The sequence below is a fragment of the Tursiops truncatus genome, chromosome 13 (genome assembly GCF_011762595.2).
Source record: "Tursiops truncatus isolate mTurTru1 chromosome 13, mTurTru1.mat.Y, whole genome shotgun sequence".
NCBI lineage: Eukaryota > Metazoa > Chordata > Mammalia > Artiodactyla > Delphinidae > Tursiops > Tursiops truncatus.
This window is the reverse complement of record NC_047046.1, coordinates 28,937,449-28,962,980: the sequence shown is the minus strand read 5'-3', so window position 1 is coordinate 28,962,980 and position 25,532 is coordinate 28,937,449. Positions and strand designations below refer to the sequence as shown.

General features: G+C 45.0%; 1 protein-coding gene across 2 annotated transcripts in view; it reads right to left on the bottom strand.

Moving 5' to 3' along the window:
* Positions 1–25,532, bottom strand: part of PIEZO2 (piezo type mechanosensitive ion channel component 2) — a 332,921-nt gene that overhangs the window by 25,660 nt on the left and 281,729 nt on the right. Inside the window, exons 32-40 of one of the 2 annotated variants that reach the window (XM_073790517.1) lie at positions 25,363–25,469; positions 24,031–24,129; positions 20,382–20,496; positions 15,213–15,272; positions 11,266–11,432; positions 10,142–10,308; positions 6,241–6,408; positions 3,526–3,846; positions 2,599–2,857 (exon numbers count right to left, since the gene is read on the bottom strand). In XM_073790517.1, the coding sequence (XP_073646618.1) occupies positions 2,599–2,857; positions 3,526–3,846; positions 6,241–6,408; positions 10,142–10,308; positions 11,266–11,432; positions 15,213–15,272; positions 20,382–20,496; positions 24,031–24,129; positions 25,363–25,469 (1,463 nt within the window). The remainder of the gene's footprint in view (positions 1–2,598; positions 2,858–3,525; positions 3,847–6,240; positions 6,409–10,141; positions 10,309–11,265; positions 11,433–15,212; positions 15,273–20,381; positions 20,497–24,030; positions 24,130–25,362; positions 25,470–25,532) is intronic. The other variant, XM_073790518.1, reaches the window with a different exon arrangement.

Below are 25,532 nucleotides of genomic sequence, written 5' to 3'. Positions count from 1 at the left end.
GAACCCGTGTCCCCTGCAACGGCAGGCGGACTCTCAACCACTGCGCCACCAGGGAAGCCCACCTCCAGGGCCTTTGACTACGGATACATCAGGGCCATTTATGTTACTTCTGACTCGGCTTAAATGACTTCTGCTACTGTTGAGGAATTGGCTAATTTCTACTGATTCAATTAGATATTTACGCAAGTATTCAGCTATTAACTACTGTAATTAGAACCAACAAGAACAGGAAGATCTTTATCTTTATACTTTAGGGTATTGCTTTAATTTGTAATCTTTAGGAGCAAACCACACAGGCTCGCTGTACACGATATTACTTTATTCTCATCTCTCTCTTCTCACCATTTTATTGCTCATTGGAAGTGCTCAAGAAATAAAAGTGAATGAAACAGAATCTTGCCAATTGTGCTGGTAACTAGCTCACGGTGCAAACGTGGAGATGTTTGCAGAGATGGACACTGAAACATCGTCCAACGTCTGCGTCATCAGGGGTTAATTCATTACACATAATCCATCAATAAAAATAGTTTTACAAGTCCCCCATTGACCTAGAGTCCCCCTTCAGCCCTCCTCCTCTCACACTTCTTCCCAAAGTCGAGCCTCTGTGAAGAGCAGCCCTGCGTCCCTTACCCTGGTGCTTGCACCCAGCGCTGGGTACCCACACAGAAGCCAGAGTCCAGCCACACCCCCCTTGCACCCCACCCAGTGTCCCTTCCTGAACCTGCTCCTCTGCCCCCTCCTCTCAGCCCCCCATGCGGTGACATTGGTCCGGACCGTGATATTTCTCACCCCGGCTGTTTTCCAAGCCTCCACTTTATGAAAACTTGCTAAAACACACACTTGCCGGAGTCATGTCCCATTCAACTCCTTCAATCCAGGGGACCGAGTGCTGAGCTCACACCCCGTGGACAGGCATCCCTGGGCGCCTCTGCTGTCCGCCCCTCCAGCCTCCTTGCAGCCCCATCACGGCCCGTCCGTCCTGCGCTCGCCGGGCTGTCTTACGCCTTCGTTTCTTCGCAAGGACTGGACTCACTTTGCTTTCGTCCTTTGCCGAACTTCTCTCCTTCCCACGTACCCCCTTGTGCTGACGAGTCCCCCCACCCCGGCTACAAGAGGCCACACGCCTGCCGCGCTCTGCACCAGTGCCCACCCATGCCGTGTGGTTTTGAACTGTAGGCAATTCTCCGTTTACACTCATCAGTTCACTACAGGAACCTGCAACCACTGAGAAACAGGAACGACCATTTTTTAAAAACTTTCTGTTGTTTCCTCTTGCCCAGCATAGCCCCCAGCTGTGGCCCAAAGTCTGGGTTGTGGAGGGAATTAACGTCAACAACGCCTCAGTGTGACAGAGAAAATGGAGAGCCCCACTTTGAATCGGGAAGATCTCATTTCAAGACGAAAGCTGTGCACCAGCGGCTCTTTCTCCCTTCTCCACATTCCTAGAACCTGCCCTTACCTCAAGTCAGGTAAGAAGCTCCTCCTGCAGAGGCGCTGGGGAGAATCTCCAGGCCCCAAACAGGGAGTCACTTATGCCCCGATCACCAAGTTATGCAATGGAAGGAATATTTAAGAGCCATTATTTAGACAGACTAATTAAAGTCATGGGTACGTATTTGGCTTCACACCTTTTATTTTTATTATGGAAATAAGATGCACGATAGCAATACTTTAAAATGAATACTTTGGAGATGATTTAATACATAACTTTGTTTGAATTTTGCTGTTGAATTACTTGTAAACCTATCAAATTTCTAGACTCTAACTCTACCCCATGATGAGTACTATCCTTGAAGAAGCAATTACAGCTCCACTGTTAGTGAAAACTTTCCTTCTGAGCCAGGTAAGAAAATGGGGCTTCTTCACAAATCTAAGATGACAAAGAACCGTGACGGCCCGAGGAGCAATGTCCGTAAGAGCCTCCCTTCTACTCCCAGTTTTACGGTTGCCATGGGAATCTGTGAACTGCTACGTACACAACAGGGCAGGGCAGAAAGGCAGGTTCATATATTTGGGCAGAGTGCCTCTTGTCCCCTCACGGGTGATGAAAACAGGGTGGCAATTCTCCTTTTCTGTTATTCAGACTTTTAAGGAGGTGGGTATGTGACTCTGTGTTTTGATGTGTGGAAATTGCCTTTAGGTTTAAAAATGGGAGAAACGCATGCTGCGTCAAACTGTTCAAGGTGCTCACTGTACTGTCTGACCCAATGTCCATCACTGACTGTGCACCGGCCCCTGGGCCGCGCTTGTGTCTGCCTCTCACTTACCGTCCTGGTGGCTGAAACCACAGGGCAGACACCAGACCTCAAAGGCCTCCCCCCCCACTCGCTAGTTGGGTAACTTCGGGGCAATTATTTAATCTCACTGAGGCTACTTCCTTATCTGTTAGATGGAATGATATTAGCCCCTATGCGGTGTGAGGTATGAAATGTGCAAAGATAAATATAATTACCGGCACCAGGCAACTGTTGGTTATAATCATGTGTCCACCTAAGAACATCAGTCTCACTGACTGTTTCTGTGAAATTGTCTGGAGCCGGGCAGGCCCACCCAGAGTGACGCCCTGTGACGGGCAGGCCAGTTCCGCCCGAGGCCTACCTCTGTGTAGACGACGGCCATCATCCAGAAGCGTCTGCTGGGCCGGGGGACGGACAGCATGGCCCAGAGGAAGATCAGGATGGGCAGCACGAGTGTGATCACGGAGGCAGAGACCATGTGGTTGAGGATGATGACGAAGTAGCACACCATCTCCGAGCGGGCCACCAGCGTGTTGTACATGGCGTAAAACAGCAGCAGGAAGCGGGGCTGCCCCACGTAGAACTTCTCCGACTCTTCCAGCTCATCGTCATGGAACATCCTGTTAGAATAAGCAGCGTGACGCTACGTGGGTCTTAATTCCCCCAGATGACTGATTTCCTCTTGGTGTGACCCTGGTGTCCCTCCCTGCTTCCCGGGTCCCCAGGTGTCTTGTGGCGTCAACCTCATATCGTGCTACAGAAAGAGACGTGAGACGCTTCCCTGGTGGCGCAGTGCTTAAGAATCCGCCTGCCAATGCAGGGGACACGGGTCCGAGCCCTGGTCCGGGAGGATCCCACATGCCGCGGAGCAACTAAGCTCGTGAGCCACAACTACTGAAGCCCACACGCCTAGAGCCTGTGCTCTGCAACAAGAGAAGCCACCACAATGAGAAGCCCGTGCACCACCAAGAAGAGTGGCCCCCACTCGCCACAGCTAGAGAAAGCCCACATGGAGCAATGAAGACCCAATGCAGCAATCAATCAATCAATCAATCAATAAATGAGAGACGTGAGCACTCATGTCTGTTACAGACGCTTTGCTGGTTGTACGATTCAGTGGTAGAAGCACCAAGTTGGCTCCTACTTGCGGTGCAGGAAGTACTGAAAGCAGCACGTTGCCTCTAAACGTCCGAGTGGACGTTTTGCACGTGGGTCTCTGCGCCCAGCAGCCCAGTGGGCACTAAGGGACACTCCCGGCTGTGGCCTTCGCTGTGGCCGAGGCTCTTACTTGTTCAGCAGTAGCTCGCTGGCCGTCAGCTCATGGGTCAGGGGTGGCAGGATGCTGGCCTCCAGGCGGTCTGAGCGGCTGTCGTCGGGGCTGACCGCCATGTGGGTCTGGCCCCCCGAGTCGTCCCGGGAGTCAAAAGACAGGCGCTCCAAGCTGACGGCCTTGCTGTAGGACGGCGGGGCCTCCACTTCGCCGTCCTGCATGGGGTCCTGCGGGGACTGGGTGTCCTCAGGCACCTCCTCATCCTGTTCGGCCTCCACCTCCTCTATGGTCTCTGTGGTCCCCTGGCGCGAGTACAGCATCGTGCACTGCGTGGGCTCACTGTCGGGACACAGGGACGGGCACCGCCTGGTCTCAGCATCCCACTCCCCGCCCTCCCGAGGGCACCCACAGCCACGCATCCAGGCACGTGGGGAGAAACGCCCCCTCGCTCCCCCGTGTTCCATTGGCTTTGCTCCATCTGGATAATCTGTCTGGTCCGCAGAGATGCTGGGCTGGGCTGCGGCTCCCAGGGCGCTAAAGCCTCCTGAGCAGAGGTTTTCAATCCCATCAAGCTTCCCAGCCAAGGGGCCTGGTGTTTATTTCCAATCAAGACACAGTGAGCACAGCTCACCTCCCAGTGTATGGATTTTAAAGAAAGGTGCTCACGGAAACGAGAAGCCTCAGCTGGCTGGGTCCGCAGGTCTTAGCCAAGATACACTCTACTCTCAGTGGAACCCAGATCCATAAGGGGAGGACAGGAATGATGGACCGTTGGCAAGACAATGGCATGCTTTATAACACACGGCACACTTCCTGCATGCTTGCTTCTCCCTGTGTTTCCATCCTTTGCCTTTTCTCACTGGTGCCTCTTACATCTGACTGAATGCTCACCACCTCCCCATCCCTGGCTCCCCACCGCCTGGCACGTGGAAGCCCCACCCACCACTCTCTGCCCTGAGGGTCTCTCCCCAGGGCTGAGTCCCCAGCTCGGGCTGCCCTCCTGCTCTCTCTCCTCCCAACGACTTTCCGCTACCAGCTCCCCTTCCAGCTTCCTTTTTCATGAGCTCCTCTGCCATTATCTTCACTCTACTTTTGCTTCCTTTTCTTCTCTTTTGCATCCCTCCTGTCCTTCTAACTTTCCCTGCCAGGTCCGTGCGGGAAAAGCTGGAAATGAAATACAGCAGAGAGCCGTGAAATTCAAAGCGTGCTTTCTATACTGTCTACCTCGACACACCCAGCCCTGAAGGGGAGGGGGCAAAGTCATCTAGAGATGCAGAGCCTGCTGGGTGTAGAGCGATAATCTGTTAGACTCTGAGAAGGTGCTGCTATCTGAAGGGCACGTGTGCGCAGCTGGGGACATAAACACTGGGATGCTCAAGTGCGCAGGCTGTACGCATTCTCCTTGTCACGGACGCTGGAGCACACATATGAGTGAATGAATGAATGCGACTGGCTGAGCCCTGAGACTGAGAACCACATTTGTATGAGCTCTTGATCCTAACTCAGGGGTCTTCAGCGTCCCCAGGGCTTTGGTTCTAAGCGTGCACATCAGTTAGAAGGCTGTCGGAACACCAAGCCAGCCAGCCTTTGGCTAAGACTCACCTTGATTAGACATGGCCGTGAAACTGACTGATCACCCCCTTGAGTTTTCAGACCACTGGAGCCAGCCCCACGCCAGGTCTAACTTCCAGTGGGACCGTAAACGACCACAGGCACGCTCTCTGTGGTTTTAAATGAGGTCTGGCCCCAAAGGGATTCAGCAAATCCTGGTACATTCAGGAATCAACAGAGTGGAATGGCATAGCGTGTGCCAGCCAGAAGACATCTCAAATGGCCATGGCATTCCCAGAAACACCAGGCGCCAGCCTCCTGCAGCTCTGAACTGAGATACAGAGCTGCCGGCAACAAGGACTTAACACCCCCCCGATTTGCCAACGCTGACATTAGTTTTGGATTGGGTTATCTGGGTAGGTTGTTTGGTGTCGGGATAAGCACAGTGCCGCTCATGCTTCTGTGCTCCTGCTGACTTTTCAAAGGCAATTCAAAAAAGCTTTTGGCTTTTACGCAAGTAATTTCATTTCTAAATGATTATTGTTTTATCATAGGATTTAATGAGAAAACTTAAGCCCAAAGTAATCGTTTCCAAACCAAACAAGTTAAGGTCTACAAAGGTGATCTATTCTACTGCACAATAATATTCTTTTTAAAAAACCAGTGGTAAAATATATCCTGACTTTTATGTTAATTACGCATATAAAACGTGGACAGATTCATCCTGTATCAACCAAATGTGACTACATATGGGATTTGGGGATTTTTTTTTCCCTACTTCATGGATCTTTGGATGAAATCGTGAGAAAAAGTTTCCTGCCCTTCCTGACCCATTTCTCCCTGTGAGGACCACCTACCTGAGCCCTCAACCAAGGAGGAAACAACATGCTTGTTCCTTTGGAAATAAAAAGTGTGAAATACTTACAAAATGAAGGACAATGTTTATAGTAGGATTTTTAAGAAACTCCTAACAGACAAAAACCAAAGAGCAGTTAGTTTAATAGAATGCTGTCCTGGGAACGACCAGTTGTATCCCAGGAAGGGCAGTGGTTATGCTTTGGTTAGTCATGCACATTCTTAAAATAAAAATTAACAAAAACACACAGGTCACAAGAACTCCTTTGTGCAATGACCCAGGGGGGAGGTGAGACGGTTACGGACAACGCATGCACGTGTGAGCACCTGGAGGCTAAGCTGGCGCTCTCAGCTGACGAAGAGGACACATCCATGCTGAGCATTTTACGGAGCCCGGGCCGAGCGCGCTCACTTGTTTTAGGAACAGTTTCTGGTCCATCTAAATCATCAAGGGTGGACTGCCTTGAGAACAGCATGGTTGCTTCCGTGTAGCAGCTAGCAGCGCAAACAGTCACAGAGACACAGTGTTAAAACAGCACTGGAACATGAGTCACACACGGTCAGCGACCCAGACACCGCCATGCAGCAAACCACGCGCCACTCCAGCACCACGGACAGCGACCATCGCAGCGGGGCCTCCGGGACAGAAAAGGGAAGATAAAACACAGCAGTACTGGGCTGAAAAGAATATAACAGCTGATACTTGAGGAAGTGTCACTCTCTGGGTGGGACAGGGAACTAGAATAAAGACAAGTCCCGACCTTTCTCTCACAGAGCAGAATTCATAGTTTTACAACTGAGTTTTTTTTTGATGAAAGGAAACATGTTTTATTCACAGCCCCCCACCCAATTCTGAGTTCATTGAGAGCATTTTGTAGCCGAACTGGTTACACAGAAATATCTGCTCATGTAAGTTTTATATAAAAATGTCATTTTTTTTTTTTTAAACACAGTCTCCAAAGGGAAAGAGGGAAGCTCAGGACTGACCACAACAAACTGAATTTTCCATCCCATTTTCTGAGTAATATTCAGTTGAACCAAACTAGATGGCTTGGAGAAGAGATGCTGGTTTGATATGCAACTGGATATAAACCAACATCAAAAAAATGAAACAAAATGGTAAAAGGCAACAACAAAGGAAATCCAGCAGTGGCAGGGCCATTTTGTCTGTTAACTGTTCATTGAGCCTAATGAATGGTTTTCTTCAGATCACGTTTTAGGTGTTGGCGGATGTCATGAGGGCGGGAGCCCATTGGCTGAAATCCTCAGCTCCTGTCACCTGACAATCAGGGAGGAAGGGCGGCAGAGTTAGGGCTGAGCTGCTATTGGGTGATCACAGTACTGGAGATGCAGCCAACAGAGCTCAGACAGAGGTGTGACTGCAGTTCATATGCAGAGTTTAACCCCAGAGAGGGACACACCCCCCAAAGTGCCTGACACAGAGGCTCCTGGGGCACTAATCTTCAGCTTGAGTACGAGTGACCCGGCTGACCCTTGTGATACTGGACGGCTGATTTCCTGAATAAATGTCACATGTGGCTGCACTAGGGGACCTGCTGTGTGCCGGCTGCAGTCAGACGCCCACAGTCAGTGACCATGGGGCAGAAACGGAAGCCATTCAGGACAGTGGAGCTACCTCTGGGGTCCCCTGTGGGAGTAGAGAATTCGAGGTTCTCTTGGAACCATCAAAGGGTTTCAGGTTCCTGGAGTTACAGCTCCCCCACCAAGCCCCAAGTGCTCTGGAGGGGGCACCCTGACTGCACGTTACAGCCATGTGGCCAACACGGGGGCTGGGCGATGAGAGGGGGGAACACGCAGGCAACCAAACAGTCTCTAATAAGGATTTTAAAAAAATGACATTGACTCCTTTAGATGTCAGCCCGTCCTGGACAAAAAGAGGAGATGATGGGGAGATGAACTAGGAACGCAGTGGACGAGCACAGTGGGCCTGGGCCTGGGTCTCCACACCGACCGACACTGGCTGCCTGCTGGGTTTTAGATAAAGCGCTTCCCCTCTTCGGGGTCGGTTTCATCATTTATGAGATGATGGAACTGGATCTGTGAGCTTCTGTGTCATTTCCTATTTTCAGAGGTGGAGCCCATGGCCTTTTGGGAGTTTGCAGCAGAAAGATGCTGTGCGCCCTCACCTGCTCGATTTTCTGCACGGGTATCATTGCTCTGACTCCAAAGTCCTATTAACCTTGTTAATTCTTAGGTGAGTTGTACTGTCACATCAGCCCACTTTCGGACCCCACACAACCCCAGACTATTGGGTTATTTGCAGTGGACCAATTTGTCATCCAAGCCAGGACAGTTTTAAAAGGGAAAGGGAAGAGGAGAAGCTTCACAATAACAGATGACAAATCTAATCGGACGATGTCTTCATCGAGATGCCCCAGGGGCACACAGCACACACTTCAAATGCTAACCACTCTGGTCCTATCTAGGAATGTTCCTTAGAATGTCACCGTTTCCTGAAGGAACTTAAACTAATTTATTTTCTGGGAAGGCAGAGGATATCCGATTTCATAAAACAACCATTTTTTTTAAAAAGCGCTCTTTTCCAACTGGATTTGAAGGAAATCGGGACGATTCCAATAAGTCAAAGGGAATACAAACTCCTTTGTCAGGTTCCCACCCTGACCCCCTCTACTGTCTGCCAGAGGGAAAAGTGGCTGAGATGGGGTGAGTAGGAAGGCTCCACGCAGGCTGGGTCCTCGGAAAGGGGCCAGGCCCCATGGAGCGTGTGTGTCCCCATGTCCCCGCCGGGGTTGACGCTACCCTGCCGCAGGGCACAGGTGTCGGAGAGCAAGCTTCCATGCTGGGAGTCCCTCCCAGAGAAGGTCACTGCCTCCCCAGCAATCGGCAAGGCTTCCTGTGGACTCTAATGCAGACACATGATTTGCAAGTTTCCTCAACAAAGAAACTGGAAGCTCTGCTCAGCCTTTAAGGAAAGGGCAGATATGTTCACTCAGTTACTAATGACATAATGAACCTACTGTGTCTCCCTTTTCTTTAGGTTACAAATAAAGAGTAAAAGAACATTAAAAAGTAATTTTGAAGGTATTAGCTTTCTACTAGTAAGTGTATTGACGGATTGACCATTTAAAAATGTTTGGGATACTCGACAGTCTCTGTTAAAAAGCAATCGATGGATTTAAAAATCTCCTGCCTCACAGTTTTTGACTATGGGTTCAGCTTTGTTTGTCATCTTGGACCAGATTTAAAGGCAGTTACTTGATTTTATTTTGGCCAGTCTTTATTTTCTTTTTCTTCTTCAACCTCCTAAAGTTGTGATTTACAGTACTTAGCTACTTTCTTCATTGACCATAGTCTCAGTGGTTACACAGCTGAAAGTTACTGATAAGTAACTTTCAGGAATAACGAATCATGCATGTTTATTTTATGAAAAACTGACTTTCAGTTCACTTCCTAATTTTCGCTTTGATTCATTTGGTTCAGAGTTCGGTTCTGGAACCACTATTCTTAAGCCAGGCTCACATATAATATTCCGGAGGCCCGTGAAACCCCTGAAGTTCTACATAAAAAATTTGTAATGATGTGTGGTTTCCCCCTTTGGGAAATAGTCTATAGCCTCATGAAATTTCAGAAGAGGCTCATGTCTCTGTCAAATGGGGATGATAACAGTACATCTCGAAGGGTCTTTTAAGGATAAAGTGAAGACACCCATGCACAGTGTTTAGTGCAGCCCCAGGTGAAGGGTCAGCGCAGGTGCCTGTGTGAAGTCGGGCTGTGACCACACAATGCGGAAGATGGGGGCAGACAGAACCACTTCTCAAATTTCTAAAATTACGAACCATAAAGTAACGTTTCTGAAAGGAAAAAGATCAAGGATGGCAATAGATAGTAGAAGATTCTAGAACAGAAGATTCTTTCTGGAGCAGCATTTTAAAGGCATTAAAGAGGCAGCTCTTGATACAATTCGTCATTTTGTGATGTGGAAGGCTCGTCCATCTGACTTGACTCCAGCTTGGAAATCCCAGTCCTGTGGCTGTGAATCATACAGCTCCTGCTAATAATTATTATTGATTCCTGCTTCTATCTGCCCGGTCCAGGGACAGGCAATGCTCTGCTTGGCTGTGGCCACAGAGACAGCCCGGAATGGCTGGGCACCCTGCATGATTCTGATTAATCTGCACCTCACCCATCATTTCTCACCTCTGTTACCTTTGTCAAAAGCAACACCATCGTGGAGCACGTGACGTACCTGGAGATGCTGTCGTGGGAATCTAAGCTGTCCATCCTATGGGCTGTCTGTATACCTGCGGTGGCGCCAGGACGGTCATCGATGGTGTCCAGTCCCGACTCTCTGGAAAGGTTCATGATGTGGTTCTGATAGTACATGTGGATGCTCTCCCGGGTTGGGACGTTGCCCTGCAGAGAAGGAGACATTGTCACGGTCCTCACGAAGCACTGGCCTGTGCAGCTGCCCGGCACTGCTCAATACGGACAACCCTCCGCCATCATGCACACCTTGAATAGGATGAAAAGCCAAGCTAGTCAAGCTGGGGATCGACATTAACTCATTGAATTAATGGTGCCCGATGTGACTGGGTCATGCTGAACAGAAACCCGTTCTCATTTATGGGTGAAGACGGTCAAATGTACAAACTTCCTGTTATAAAATAAATCAATCCTGGGGATGCAATGTACAGCATGGGGACTATAGTTAACAATACTGTATTGCATATTGGAAAGTTACTAAGAGAACAGATCTTCAAAGTCCTCATCACAAGAAAAAAATTGATAACAAGGTGTGGTGATGGATGCTAACTAGACTTTCTGTGGTGATCATTTCACAATATATACAAATACCAAATTATTATGTTGTAAACCTGAAATTAATATGTTATATGTCACTTACATCTCCAAAACTAAAATTAAAATATTGGAAAAGAAATCCCTTCTTATAGGTAGATAATTTTGCTAAGTCAGAGTAACTTTTCCAGCAATGAACTATTCTTTTCAAATGTAATCTGTAAACCATCTGTGGCTGTATTTTGTGGCTCTGCATAGATCCTAATTTTCCCTATGAGAAGTTTCACATCAAACTTGCCAGACTATACAACATGCCCCTGTATGAGACACGACAGAGCCTGTGCAGCTGCGAACGGTGGTGATGGGAGGGGACAGAAAGGACCCACTGGCCGAGATCCCGGGACTGTGTGAGTGTGTGTGTGGCGTCTGATTATTTTCATTCTGAGCGTGGAACAGACTTAAATATACAAGAAAGCAAAGGGGTTATGTAAAGCTGTCTAGAGAGAACGGGTTTTGTCTGATCCTACTTGGGGCTCCGTATACTGACTTTCAGAACCATGCCAGTAGTGCTACCTTTTTAATCTCTCTGGTCAGCATGCACCTCTCGATCCTCAGGACGGTGGAGATGTCGATGTGCTCCCTGGAGATGGAGTTCAACCACGTTGTGAAACTGTCCACGGTCGCCAGAAACAGGACCCAGGTGAACTTCAGAATATTAAATATCCTCTTGATGATATTATCTAGGAGGAAGAAGAGAACACGATTTAAAGGGACGTCGTGCCCTCAGCCGCGGTGCTGTGTGTGGTATTTTACCAAAGGCAGCCCTGGTTTTGCCCTCGTCCCCAACATGGAGTGACAGGGGCGTCGTGGGGACCGCAGGCTAGGAAGCCGTGGGCGGACCTTTCCACACCTGCTGCGGAAGCACCAAAACCAAACGCGGATAGAGTTCTTTTTAATAAATTCCAGGGACTTAATGTGTTTTTTTTTTTTTGAAGATGTTGGGGGTAGGAGTTTGTTAATTAATTTATTTATTTTCGCTGTGTTGGGTCTTCGTTTCTGTGTGAGGGCTTTCTCTAGTTGTGGCAAACGGGGGCCACTCTTCATCGTGGTGCGTGGGCCTTTCACTATCGCGGCCTCTCGTTGCAGAGCACAGGCTCCAGACGCGCAGGGTCAGTAGTTGTGGCTCACGGGCCTAGTTGCTCCGCGGCATGTGGGATCCTCCCAGACCTGGGCTCGAACCCATGTCCCCTGCATTAGCAGGCAGATTCTCAACCACTGCGCCACCAGGGAAGCCCGCGGATAGAGTTTTTAACCTTGGGTCAAAGCATCAGTCAGAATAGGTCTGTATGCAGTTAACAGGTTTGATTAAAAGTAGAGATTGTCCTCAAAGATATTTGTTACTGATGCAGGGACAGAAACAGTCTGTATCTATCCAGGTAACTGGGTCCTTTAACACTTTTCCTGTATGTTTTTTCTTTTCTTAAGTAACAATTGTCGTGGGAAACAATTCTGTTGGTTCAGAAGACTCTGATGCTTCTCACTGCAGCTGGATTGCAGTTAAACCACCTCAAAGGTATTTTGTAGGGAATTCAGTCCACACACTAAGAGTCTATCTAAACCACTGACTTATCTTGTCCATATGTATTTAATGACATCAAGCTGTGCTAACTACAAAATTTTCCCCGGGGGTTGTGGGTGGGGGTCAGTCCTCTCCAAAACACAGGAGCCCCGAGATTCCCGATGACCCTGGGTTGCCTTTCTCATCTCAGCTGTGACTGGGGACCCGCCTGGGAGGCCGCGTGTGACAAGCTCCACTTGGGGTCCCACCGTGTCCCTGATGTCATGCCTCTCCGGCACCCCCGGAATTCAATGTGAGCTCTGGGTCACGGCTGTGACATAACTTATTTTAGGTCAGAATCAAAATAAAAGAGGGAAGATCCCATATTAACTGTCTGTCTTACGCATTGCTTCCCGTAAATCAGTGCTTTTTCAACTGGTATACAAGGAACGCTTCAAGACACATCACCAAATCGCCATCCATGTGTACATATTTTTACTTTGGCTTTTTAAAAAATTAGTTTTATTAGCTATCTCAAACACTGACTGCAATAAAGGGAATACTTAGTGAACAGGACAATGAATTAAGAATTGCCTTATTGTTTAGAAAAAATCAAAGCACCGCCACCAACACTCTCAATAAGAAAAACAACCTGTATCCTTCACTCTTCCTCTCACCAGAAAAAGGAAATCAGATTCAAGTGTCATCGTAAGATCGTAATGAATTTATGATTAATGATGATAGTTTGGAATGGTTGTAGTTTAAGGTCACTAATACAGCAGGTAGAAAAAGACAAAATTCACTGACATAAGCTTTTCTGTGCGGGGGGGTCATTTTCTGGATGGGGCCGTACAGTACACATTTCCAGCTTTGCAGCCTTGCCGTCTCTGGTCATCTCGGCTGTGGTGGTGTGAAAGCAGCTGTAGACAGTGGATGGATCGTTTATCAATGGGCAAGCCTGGGTTACCAAACTTTAATGACGGACACTGACACTTGAATCCCATAGTTTTCATATGTCATTAAATACTCTTTCTTCTTTTGATTTTTTTTCCAGCCATGAAACATGGTAAAAGTCATTCTTACCTAACAAGCCACAGAAGAACAGGTGGCAGGTGGGATTTAGCCCAGAAGTGGTAGAGTCTTGCAACCTCTAGCCCAGGTGTATGGCCCATCCCTGGTCACTGTCCTCTCTCTACTTTAGAGACTGAAACATGAACCAGAGTTTGACTTTGTCATGGAAAAAAATTATTTGTGCATTTGGGTGGCCTAGGAGAAAGGCAGAACTTCTCTCAGGTGAAATTTTGCTCTTTTCAAAGGAAATCCATCCAAGGGAAGCTTAGCTAGAGTGTGGGCTCCGCACATGGTCCAGGTGGGTCAGGGAGACACAAGGAAGCGGTAGACGGTGCTACCTACTGAGGTCACAGGAACCTTGGAGCTGCCAGCTGGGACTCTGGGAAAGGAGCTGGGGGAACCATGTAGTGAGAAGGGGCCTTGAGCCTCCGGGTCAAGCAGGCCCAGAGGAACCAGCCGAGAGAGCCCCACCTGGCAGATCCTGACTGCCCACAGCCTCTTCGTGTAGACATCAAAGGCAAGTTCGACCCCTGGGGGCTGAAGGACTAAACTTGACAAACTTTAGCAGCATCTTAATATTTTGATGACCTATTTTTTGTCATATATTCACAATTATTTTGTTAGAAGCTGTGAAGATAAGCCTAATTATTTTGCGGTTTTGCTTATGGTGTTCCTGACTATGTTGGAGCCCTGTGTAACATAACATGCACTTTACCCACTGGGGTGATCATAGACTCACATGGGAAATTAGGATTCTTATTCTTGTTTATTTTTTAACCATAGAGGCCGGAGGGCATAGTTGTTAAGAGCACAGACTCTGGATTCTGAGTCCTTGGATCCAAATCCCAACTCTACCCAAGTGGTTGTGTAGATTTGGAGAAGTTGGCTAATTTTTCTCCACCTCAGTTTCTTCTTGGTTAAATGGGGAAGAGGGTTTTGAGGGGGTTGAACAAGTCGATGCGTGTAAAGCTCATGGAAAAGTGCCTGGCAAAGGAGCTGCGCCGTGCAAAGCGTGATAAAGCTTTGCAGCAATAAAGGGGTATGTGGTCCCACAGACACATGAGCCGGTTACCTGGACGTGGAGGCCAGGTTCAAGGATTGTGCCTCCGAGGGCTTGGAGAGCATTCAGGAAGCCTCATTTTGTGTCAGCAGATGGCATCCTTGGATGTATTTGTGTCCAGAGCAAAAGAGCCTGAAAACCTTGCCTGCTGCTAAGTGATGCTTACAGGAACGCCGGCCCCATGAGAGACGAAGCAGCGTCTGTGGAGCCAACAGGCATCTGGGTTCATTGCATTTGGAGGCTTCTGTTTCTCCTCTTCTTTTACTGATGGAGAAATCTTCCTCCCGATCGTGGACTCCGTGAAGCCCAAACGGCACCGTGACCGGGCTAGGAGTTAGAACACACCGGTTCTGTCCCCCACTGTGTGGAGTCCTGAGGAAACGCAGTGGGGTTTGGTTTTCTTCCCTAAGACGAGAAGGTTGGCCCAAGCCTGGAGGCCCGCTCAGTTCCGCAGTTACTTACTTCTCACTTCACTCCTTTTCCATGTACTTTAAATTAATTGCCAATATTTTTTGTGCCTCTACTCTGATGGCTTCCCTGGGACATGTACAAGTTGCTCTCCAAACTCCGTTTCATAGGTGCTTGGATAAAGGAATTTACAGGCCGACTCTAATCCAACATTTCATTCCACAGTGTAAAGGTCAGGTCTACTTTCTGGAGTCCCTTTGCAATTTCACTAGAGATGAGATTTCAAGGGACACTGATTATTAAGTCACAGTCCAGCAACAGGATTTAATTCATTGTTTTCAGGCAGCCTTCCATTACGTACTATCTGGGCAAGAAACAAATTCCAATCTCACCCTCCGCCGATGGGAGCCTTTCTTTTGTTACCTGGTCCATCAGACTTCTTCTTGATCGGTTCATCCTCCCGGTCTTCCCACTCCACAGGACCTGACAAGATTGTTCGAGAAACACGGGTTACATCCTTTTAGGGTAAATTAATGCCAACACTACTCTTCTGGATTCAAAGGAATTTTATAATGAAATCTAGGACATTCTGCCGATTTGAAGAGCTCCTGGGGAAAAGTCATAAGAATTCTGAGCTTTCAGATTCTCTTCACTCCACTCCAGAATGAGAATCATGGAACTGGGGGTGGGTAAACTACAGTCCTCTGGCCAAATCTTTCCTGCTTCCTGTTGTTAAATGGCCTGTGAGTTCAACTATTTTTAATCGTTGAAAAAAGTCTGAAGAACAATAATATTTTGTGCATATGAAAATTGCATGAAATTCAAATTTTACTGGAACACAGCTACACCCATTTGTGGACATACCGTCCAAGGCTGCTCTCATCCCAAGATGGCAGGGTTGAGTTGCAGCAGGAGTTTACAGCCTGCAAAGCTTAGAATATTTACCATCCGGCCCTTTACAGAAAAAGTGTGCTGGCTCCTGTTACACACTGTGAAGTTGTAATTTTGAACACCTTGGGGTAATGTTATAAATTTTAGTGGGTCACCCTTAAAATGACGTCACAGAGTTTCATTTCATTTCTTAGCCTCTTCTTTTAAGGCTGAGGTTGTCAGATATAGCAAATGAGAATATAGGACACCCGGTTAAATTTGAATTTAAGATAAATAACACATCGTTTTTTTCCTTTTTTTTTTTTTGCGGTACGTGGGCCTCTCACTGTTGTGGCCTCTCCCGTTGCGGAGCACAGGCTCCGGACGCGCAGGCTTAGCGGCCATGGCTCACGGGCCTAGCTGCTCCGCGGCATGTAGGATCCTCCCGGACCCGTGTCCCCCTGCATCGGCAGGCGGACTCTCAACCACTGCGCCACCAGGGAAGCCCCCACACATCATTTTTTAGTGTAAGTAAATCCCATGCAATATGTCCAAATTATACTGAAGCTTAAAGATTATTTGTTGTTTTTCTAAAAAATTCAGCTAGAACCGGGGTCCATGTATTTTATCTGGTAACTCTATTAAACACGATTCACAACCTGACTCCAGTTAATCTTCCCAAATTTATTTTCTACTGTGCTCTTTTCTGCTGCTCTGTTTCACATCCCGTCTTTACTAGCTAAGCTGACCTGCTCTTTAGTTTTCATACACGAACTTGCTTTCTTCTGCCAGGCTCTGCTCAAAGACTATCTTTTGCACGAAGAACTGTATTCCTTTGCACACTGGGTCATAAGCCACCTTTTGTCCTCTGGTCCCACACTATTCTATGTATGCTTATTTTTTAAATGAAACCTTGCAGTTTCTATGTCAACAGGGATTTTTTCCCCTATATTTGTGTTCCCCACTGGTTAAGGGAGGGGTCTGGAGCCAGGACACCTGCTATGAACTCCAGACCCACCACTCACTGGCTGGCTGTAACCAGGGCAGGTTCCTTCACTCTTTGGGACCTCACATCCCCAAGTGTAGGGCAGGGAGTGAGGGGCGAGTGAGTTATTGCACAGAAAGCACAAAGGCAGCTGGCACTCTGGAAGGATAGATGCTACTTGTTTCATCTGCCGACGAAGAAGGGATGATCCCTTGTATCAAGAAGGTGCTGAATAAATATTTATTAAAGAAATAAACATTTATTTCTGTCCCAATAGCTTTGAATTATTGCTGTCCTAGATTTGTAGGTAAACGATGGTGCATCTATGCATGAAATAATCGTCATGATACAGACTAATGAGATATTAACAAGATGACTAAAGATTTTTTAGAACTGGCCCAATAATTTTGGAAGAACAAATGTCTGAGAATAGCAAATACAATTTTGAAAAAAGGAGCATCGTGAGGGAAGTTTGCAACACTAAATATTAAAACTAACTCTAGCTACTGGACTCAAAAATATAGGACAGTGGCTCAGATCTAGACAGTAGGATAGTGGATCGGAATACAGAGTCCAGAAACGTACCTAAGAGCCGTACCACAAATGGGAGCTTAATATTGAGAAAAGGAGCATTTAACTTCAATGGAAAAAGGAAGACATTACCGAACAGGTTTAGCATAATAGACCTGTACTTCACAGAATAATAAAAAATTTAAAAGGTAAATAAAATTAAGAGGAAATATAAGAAAACATTTGCATAAAATTGCGGGGGGAAGACTTCCTTAAACAAGATGAAAACATAGAAATTGCAAAAAGAAATTCGGACCTATTTGACATCACAAAAAAATTAAACATTGCTTAGAAAACATATACCATAAACTAAATCAAAAGATAAGCATTGGATTGGAAAAAAGATACTTGTAACACTTAAAAAAGGATAATATCCCTAACATATAAATATTTCCTAAATTAATAAAGACAAACAACCCAATAGAATGACAGTATGGAACATGATAAAAATTTTAAATCTCAGATTTGAAAGTAAAAAATACCAAGAAAATATGAAATAGGAAATGTTCAATCTCATTAGTTAGGAAAATTCAAATGAAAATAAAAGCCGTTTGTCATCCTTGAGAAAGACACACAATAAATAGAGTAATAATAGCCTATGGGATAAGGCTACAGGGGAATAGACACTCCTGCACCGTATACATAGGAGTGTAAATTTCTAAAACCTTTTGGGAAGATATTTATTAAAGTAAAAAAGCACCCACTTTAACCCAGAAATTCCACTTTCGATCATCTATTTTGTGGAAAGTGTGTGTTCTTCCTGACTTTTTGCCATGCATTTAAATACACACACACACGACTACATGTGAACTTCTGTGCAAGGATATCTATGACAGCATTCTTAATTGTGGCAAAATCTGGAAGCAAACCTTATGTCCATTAGTGATGGAAGAGTTGGATAAATTATGCATATCCATATTATAGAATATTTTGCAGCTATAAAAAAGGATGACATAGTTTTATAAATACTTAATTGGAGAAGTGTTCATGATACATTGCTGATGAACGTACAGGAGAATTTGGACGGCATGGACTCATTTTTGAAACAAAGGAAACACTGCCTGTACCTCACAGGAAAGGGGCGGAAGAGAGCACAACCAATGCAAGGCTTTGGTGCCTCAGGGTAGCTTTCAAGGCCAGACTGTGCATCCACTTCTTTTTTTTTTTTTTTTAATTAATTAATTTATTTATTTATTTTTGGCTGTGTTGGGTCTTCGTTGCTGCGCGCGGGCTTCTCTATAGTTGCGGCAAGCAGGGGCCACTCTCCGTCGCGCCGTGCGGGCTTCTCATTGCGGTGGCCTCTCCTGCTGTGGAGCACGGGCTCCAGGCACGTGGGTTCAGTAGTTGCAGCACGCGGGCTCAGTAGTTGTGGCTCGCGGGCTCTAGAGCGCAGGCTCAGTAGCTGTGGCGCACAGGCCCAGTCGCTCCGCGGCATGTGGGATTCTCCTAGACCAGGGCTCAAACCCGTGTCCCCTGCATTGGCAGGCGGACTCCCAACCGCTGAGCCACCAGGGAAGCCCGCATCCACTTCTTTATTGCTTGACTTGCTACATTGCCTGTGTCTTAATTTTGCCTTTTTTAAACCAATAAACTAAACTAAAATAAAAGCTACCGGGAGGTAGCAGCGACCAGAGTGGTCAAAAAGGAGAACGGCTTTGCAATTAGGGTTCCATTAGAAATTATGTTTTCCTTTTCTTTTCTTTTTTGAATACATTTTAAATTTCACAAAGAATCTATATATACATTTTCTTTGTAAAGAACTAAAATATAACAAGGCTAAAGGTCCCTTGAATCCTACCCCTTAATCTCAGTCTCTCCTCACCCTCTGCCAGAGGTCACCACTGTAATTAACTTGCTAAGTATTCTTCCTGATTTTCCTCTGGCATTTATACACGACTATATGTACCCATTAAAAATGCAAAACATTGTCTGGAGGCACTCTGGTTTCCTTTGTTTCATAAATGGTTTCATAATGTGCATGCCAGTTTGCAGCATAATGCTTTTCATTTAACAATATGTCAGGAATTGTTCTCCAAGTCAGTTCAAAGTAGCCCATATCATTTTTTAAATGACTAAGTCGTTTGCCATAATACATTGGTAACATAATTTACTTGATTCTTCTTCTTTATGTGGGCATTCAGGATGTTTCCAAATTTTTGTTAGTTATAAATAATGTTTGATGAATATTCTTAGACACGTGTGCTTGTGCTCATGTGCAAATATTGATTCAAGTTCAGCCGTACACCTGGAGGTGGGACAGATCTCTGGTAGGAGACACACATTTAAAATTTTCATGGATGCTGACACCTGCTCTTCAAAGTGGATATGCTGCTTTAGAACACCACAAATACGTAGGCTCCCACTAGCTCCAAACAGCGATACTATCAAATGTTTAGGTTCTTGCCAATCCAATAGGTTAAAAAAACAGTATGTCAAAAATATTTAGTTTGTGTTTCTTGTACTACTACTGAAATTGAGCTCCTTTTGGCCATTTCTATTTTCTGATCTCGAATTGTTTTTCACATCTGTTCATTCATTGGGTTGAATTTTTCTTTTACTGATTTTTATAAGTTCTTAATATATCTGGAACACTAGTCTTTAGTCTGATATATAATGAAAATCTTTTTCCTGATTGCCCCACTGGCTCTTTAACTTTGCTTACTGTCGTTTGGAATTCTTTTCCCCCTTAGAGATGTGTGCCTATCATATGTTTTCAAATGAATCAGTATAATGTTGAATATGGCACTGGTGGCTATGTTCCATTTTGGCTCCTGACTACACTTTAATTGTGCTTTCCCTTTTTTTCTTGATCAAATTTCCATAGGTTCATCTTTATCATTAGTTTTTTCCAAGAACAGCTTTTCACTTAATAATCAGGTTGTATCTTATATTTCTTTTCTATAACTTAATATCCACCTAAAAATTATTATTTTCCTTCTACTTTCTTTAGGTTTATTTTGCTTCTCTCTCTCTTCTCACTTTATAAAATGCACCTTAACTTAAATTCATGTTTTACTTTATTCCAAGACCTGAGTAATTAAGGGTAGGTAAAACTCTTTGCACTCTTTAGAAGTCAAGAATTTCATTCCTCCCAAGCTTGTCTTTCGCGGTTCCTCATTTGTGTTCAAGGTCACAGAAGCAGGGGTGCTGCCGCATTCATCACTTACCGTCCCCAGATCCTTTTCTCCTTCTTTTCTGTTCTTCTCTTGCAGATCTTTTTTTCTCTTTGCGCCTCTGTCGGAGTGCTGTTTTAGGGTCAGTAATCCAGGCTTGATAAACAAACTGAAGGGAGAAAACGCCATTATTTTCTGGATTTTTAATAAGCTGAATTAAAAGAAAAGGGACCAATACCAAGCTTCCTGACCTTCAGAATCTTTTCTTTCTCTGAACACAAAGTAAACTTCTCTTTCACATATCCCTCAATACACTGAGCTGACCTGTGCTATTTCCATTATCATGAAATAAAATGTGAAAACAGATGTTGTAGGCATATATTTTGTTCGGTATCAGACAATCATGAAATACTTTGGGTCTACAAACCACCATTTCTCCCACATCCCCACATCCCACCACCATCTGTGATACTTAGTTCCTGATCCTATTGCATTAAACACGCTAGGAACAAGCTGGAAGCCTGGCTAGGTGTCATTCGTTTTCTCCCGGCACAAATAAACTTTGAGTTAAACCCCAAACATCTTTTGTTCATTTACTTTGGGAAAATACTTTTGCATGTTTGATACTCTCTCTTCTTTTTTTCTGTTTTTTTTTCTTTTTGGCCGTGCCCCTCGGCTTGCAGGATCTTAGTTCCCCAACCAGGGATCGAACCTGTGTCCCCTGCAGTGGAAGCACGGAGCCCTAACCACTGGACCACCAGGGAATTCCCAATACTCTCTCTTGTGAATAACAGCTATTACCAGCAACTTGAGAAAGGGCTTTGTAGATTGATTCGTATTTGGAGAGGAAAAATAATGTGATATGAAGGTTAAGGGGTTATTCCAGAATGGTACAGAAGGAAAACTGGGGTGCCTCTGGTTGCCTTTTGTCATTGTCGTTCAATAGCTAAGAACAGTTGCATTAATACAGTACAACCAATAACCGTAACAGAGCAATTGTGAACAGCCCGCCCAGCAACCGTATCCCAAGTCATGCAGAAGGAACAGAAAGAAACCCCTGACACGCAAAGTCAGCCATCCACAGCCTCGAAGCCGAGCAGCATGCTCTGCGTGCACCCACACACACCTGGTCTCAGGGAAGCTGGGTTTTCTATTAGGAAGATAAAGTTAAAGGAGTGTTTCCTGGGGGCGCTTGAAAACCCAGACACTTTCATTTTATGCTATATTATTTTCAGATTTCTGAAATCTTTGAAAAACAGAGTGTAAGCAAACCACTGGCATTGTAAAACTAAAGAGGGCTTCAACTTTTCCATACATGGAAATGTAAAGGTCATGGGTTACTAAGACAGAACATTTCCTTTTTCTTCACAGGTAGAAATCTGAATCTTACGGGCAATTCACACACATGTAAGATCTGTACAGTGTCTGAATAAGAAACACAGGAGGCCAAAAATTCTCCTATTTTATGCCAAAAACATATTTTGGAAAGTGAGAAGAACTGGAATTTGAAGGAGAAGCACCAAAAAAAGGAATTCACGGTCGATGTTTATTGAGCGTGTTAATTGGGAATTCTATTAAGAGTAGCTCTGAGGTTTAGGATTTTAATAGGCAAGCTTGCTTCGGCAAAATATTGATTTAAAAAAAAACTCTGAAATGCTAAACTCGAGAAATTTTCAGGCTTAACAGATACATATGGTGACATTTCCTTAAAAAAAGTGTTATTATGATACTGGTTTTAGATAAAGCAAGAATGCCAAAGTAGAAAATAAGAAAGTGATTCAGGATTTGTGAATGTATTAGGTGCACAAGTCTTTTGCTCTGAAGAAAAATGAAGCCTCTGGGAGGGAGGGTGGGAAGGAGAGAGCAGGGTGGGTTCAGGACAGAACTGAAGGAATCTCGTAGAAAGGGCTCGGGCCACTCAGATGTTGCCTTATTGGAAAGGCATTCCTGGTGCTACGTGTGGTCCTTAAATGATTGATCCTGTTGGTGCTTTCTCATTGAGATGAGAGTTTGGATCATGCCAATAAGGGGAAAGGAGGGACGGAGAGACTATTATGACAAGTCCTCATCTGTAGGTAAATGCTCTCTATGTCGATGTTTGGAAATACAAATATTTTACAGTTCCAGGAACATCGGACAGAGGATCAGGCCAACTGTTTCAGGAAAAAGTTGATAATGAAGGAGGAAGAGGAAACATCCCAATTCTTACAGAGTTGAGACACTAAGTTTCGTTCTGAAACATCTCAGTTCTGAAGTCACAGAGGTAACTATCACCCACTGTCATGGTGTCTCTGGAGAACAGACACACGCACACTAATCCTAAGGAGAAAAACACATGAAAGTGTGCATAAATGACGTCCGGCTTCTCCAACTGCTACTGCCACTGGCCCAACTTCACCTCAGACTCTACCCTAAGTGATTGCACTCTAAACGTTAGGGAAATGGGATTCCTTTGACTGAAAACTTCTTATGCAAAATACATTTAATGTTTGAAACAGGAGAGAACTTTATGGAAGTGTAGATCTTTAACTGAAATTAGTTGTTTTCTAAAATGTTCTTTAATTCAGTTGTGATCCAGACCTTTCTTTTTGTTGCCAGTAACGAAATTTTTTTTTTTTTACAGTAAGATGGGGGATAATCACATTGCAGTCTTCCATATAAATTCTTAAATATGAATGGAGAGACTCATAGTGCCGTCGTAAAAGGGGAGAGGAAAAGAAACCCAGGGAAGTGGCAACAGGGAATATTAAACTAAAAGTCAGAATCCTGGCATTTTAAAAAGGGAAGGAGCCCAGAGGTCGAGACCCTGCTACTCAAGGCAAACCAGCATTTACACTTCACCTGGGAGCTTGAGAAAAACATAGAATTTCAGGTCCCACTGGACCTGCTGAATCTAAATAACCTGCACTTAAATAAGACCCCCAGGTGAAAGGCGAGAAGCAAAGGTCTCCCTCGCTATCTAAACCCGGGAGGAACATTTTATTAGTTCAAGTGCTTACTCCAGATTAAGGCAGGAGAAATGGCTTTCTATAAAGTACAAGAATAGCGATTCATTGTTTATGATTTCCAGTAACTTAGTGACCACAGCACAGGTAGCCGGATACTTTCTGTTGTGCAGTGGGTGAATTAACAAATAACTGTAACAGCAGCATCCCTGACGACATAGAGTGTGGCGGCTGCGTAGACCTCCACGGCAGCTCAGCCCAGTGAAGAGAGATGCTGAACGCAGGGCGGAAGATGCCAGAAGAGTCCAGTTTAGGAAGATGGAGGCTTAAAAGGGAGCCAGAAAGGAGATGGAGCAAAATGAGTCTTTTATTACTGATTCCTAATTTTACCAGCTTTCTGAGAAAAATGATCATACTTTGACACATCATACCTGATGCATGCAACCAGATGTGACCTTTTAACACGAGATGTGACTTAGGCGAAACTACGAGAAGGGGAGAAATTAGATCTGTATCTGCATTTTCTCTTTCTATTTTTTTTAATCGGCTCTGATGTCCACCGAAAAACGCATAATAAGAAATTTGTCTTCTCAGAACAGTTTTTGGAAAAGTTTGCCTAATATTTTAAATTCTTCTAATTCCTTCATCATACGATGTATAGAACAGGGAAAACACAGATGTGGAGCAACGGGATCTGCTCGTCTAAAGGTCTACAGAGCGGAGGGCCACACACCACACATCAGTAAAACATCAAATACCTTTGCAGCTCTGATTAAATACTGAAGAATAGTTTTGGGAAGTTTAATGACAGACTTTGGCAAGGCTAAAATGGCTGACGCAAACTTCCCAATAGCTCTCTACAAAGAAGGACAAAGCAAGAGTAATTAGTAGAAAAAAACCAAAAACTGATCATTTAATATATGACATTGGTATGAGTTTGTCTCTATAATTACATCGACTAAGTTAAAACGTGCTCATCACTGAATGTGGAATCAAATATACCCTGCTTGTAGGTTAGGAATAAAGAAAATAGCCTATCGTTCATGTAATCTGTAAAAATGGTGAAGATGGTCATGTTCTCTCCTCTGCTGCATGATGAGTGATGGTTAGAAGAAAACTCGTTGATATAAAAATAAACAAGTCAAGTTATTAGTATTCGATAAGCCAGCTACAGACATGCATATAGACACTGTCATCAAGAAACACACACAGGAGGCAATGGGGCCGGTGACAAAGCCTCAAAGCAAGGTGTCCCGGTGAATAATTTACTTCTTCAATTTCACTGGGAAGACAGGGGTGGAGATAACCTGCCAGCTTGGGAAGACCTGGCCAGCAAGCTGACAATGGCCTTCTCATGGACACATCATGAGCCTGGATGGACGTCCTTCTGTGTGCCCTGTAGTCTAACAAATGGGAAAGAAGAGTCCTGTATACGCTCCTTTGTAACAGAAATCTATACCAAGTTTTCATCCCATAGGTAACTCTACTAACTTTAACAAGCACTAGACATTCACTGGATACACGATACTAGGCTGGTGAGTCCTATCGCCAAGAATGATACCGCAGGCTCTGAAAAAGAAAGGCAGTTAAGCTGAGAACGTCAAAACTGGGCTGGAGGTTTTCATGATTTTAATACATTCTAAAATCTTTAGCAATACAAACGGAACTGATTTTCAAAATTTGAAGTAACACTGAAATGACCGTTTATTTTCACAACAAAGCAGGGATTTTATTTTCATGGTCAACTATTTCACCTATGGAACTAGAAGTCCACTCAAACAACACAAAGCAATGCCAGCAAAGGAAAGTTCACCCAAGGAAGCCTTAGTTTTGATAGAGCATCAGAATTTTTTATGCAAATGAACGAAGCCCTGGCTGACCAGTGCTCCCGCAGGAACTCTTGCGGTAATGATGGCAACGCTGACAGCAAGCAGCAGGATGGGACACACTGTTTCAGATGTAAATCGGACGCTTCTGGGAGCTACAACATATGAACACGGCAGAAGAAATCTAGGCCTGCAATCAAGGTCTGTCAAAAAGAAAAACTCTTCAACTAGCAAAGACCGTGATTCCCTCATCCCCGTAATTACCTGGAAAGCTGACCTTCGTGGAGGCTCTTCATCCTCCTTTTTTAATTCTTCCTCTTCCTCCTCTTCACTGTCCGTTTCAAATAAATAGTAATCTCCACTCCTGACCACTAAGCAAAACAAAATATTTACTTATTTCTTGGAAGAGATATGAGATAACTGGGGGCGTATGA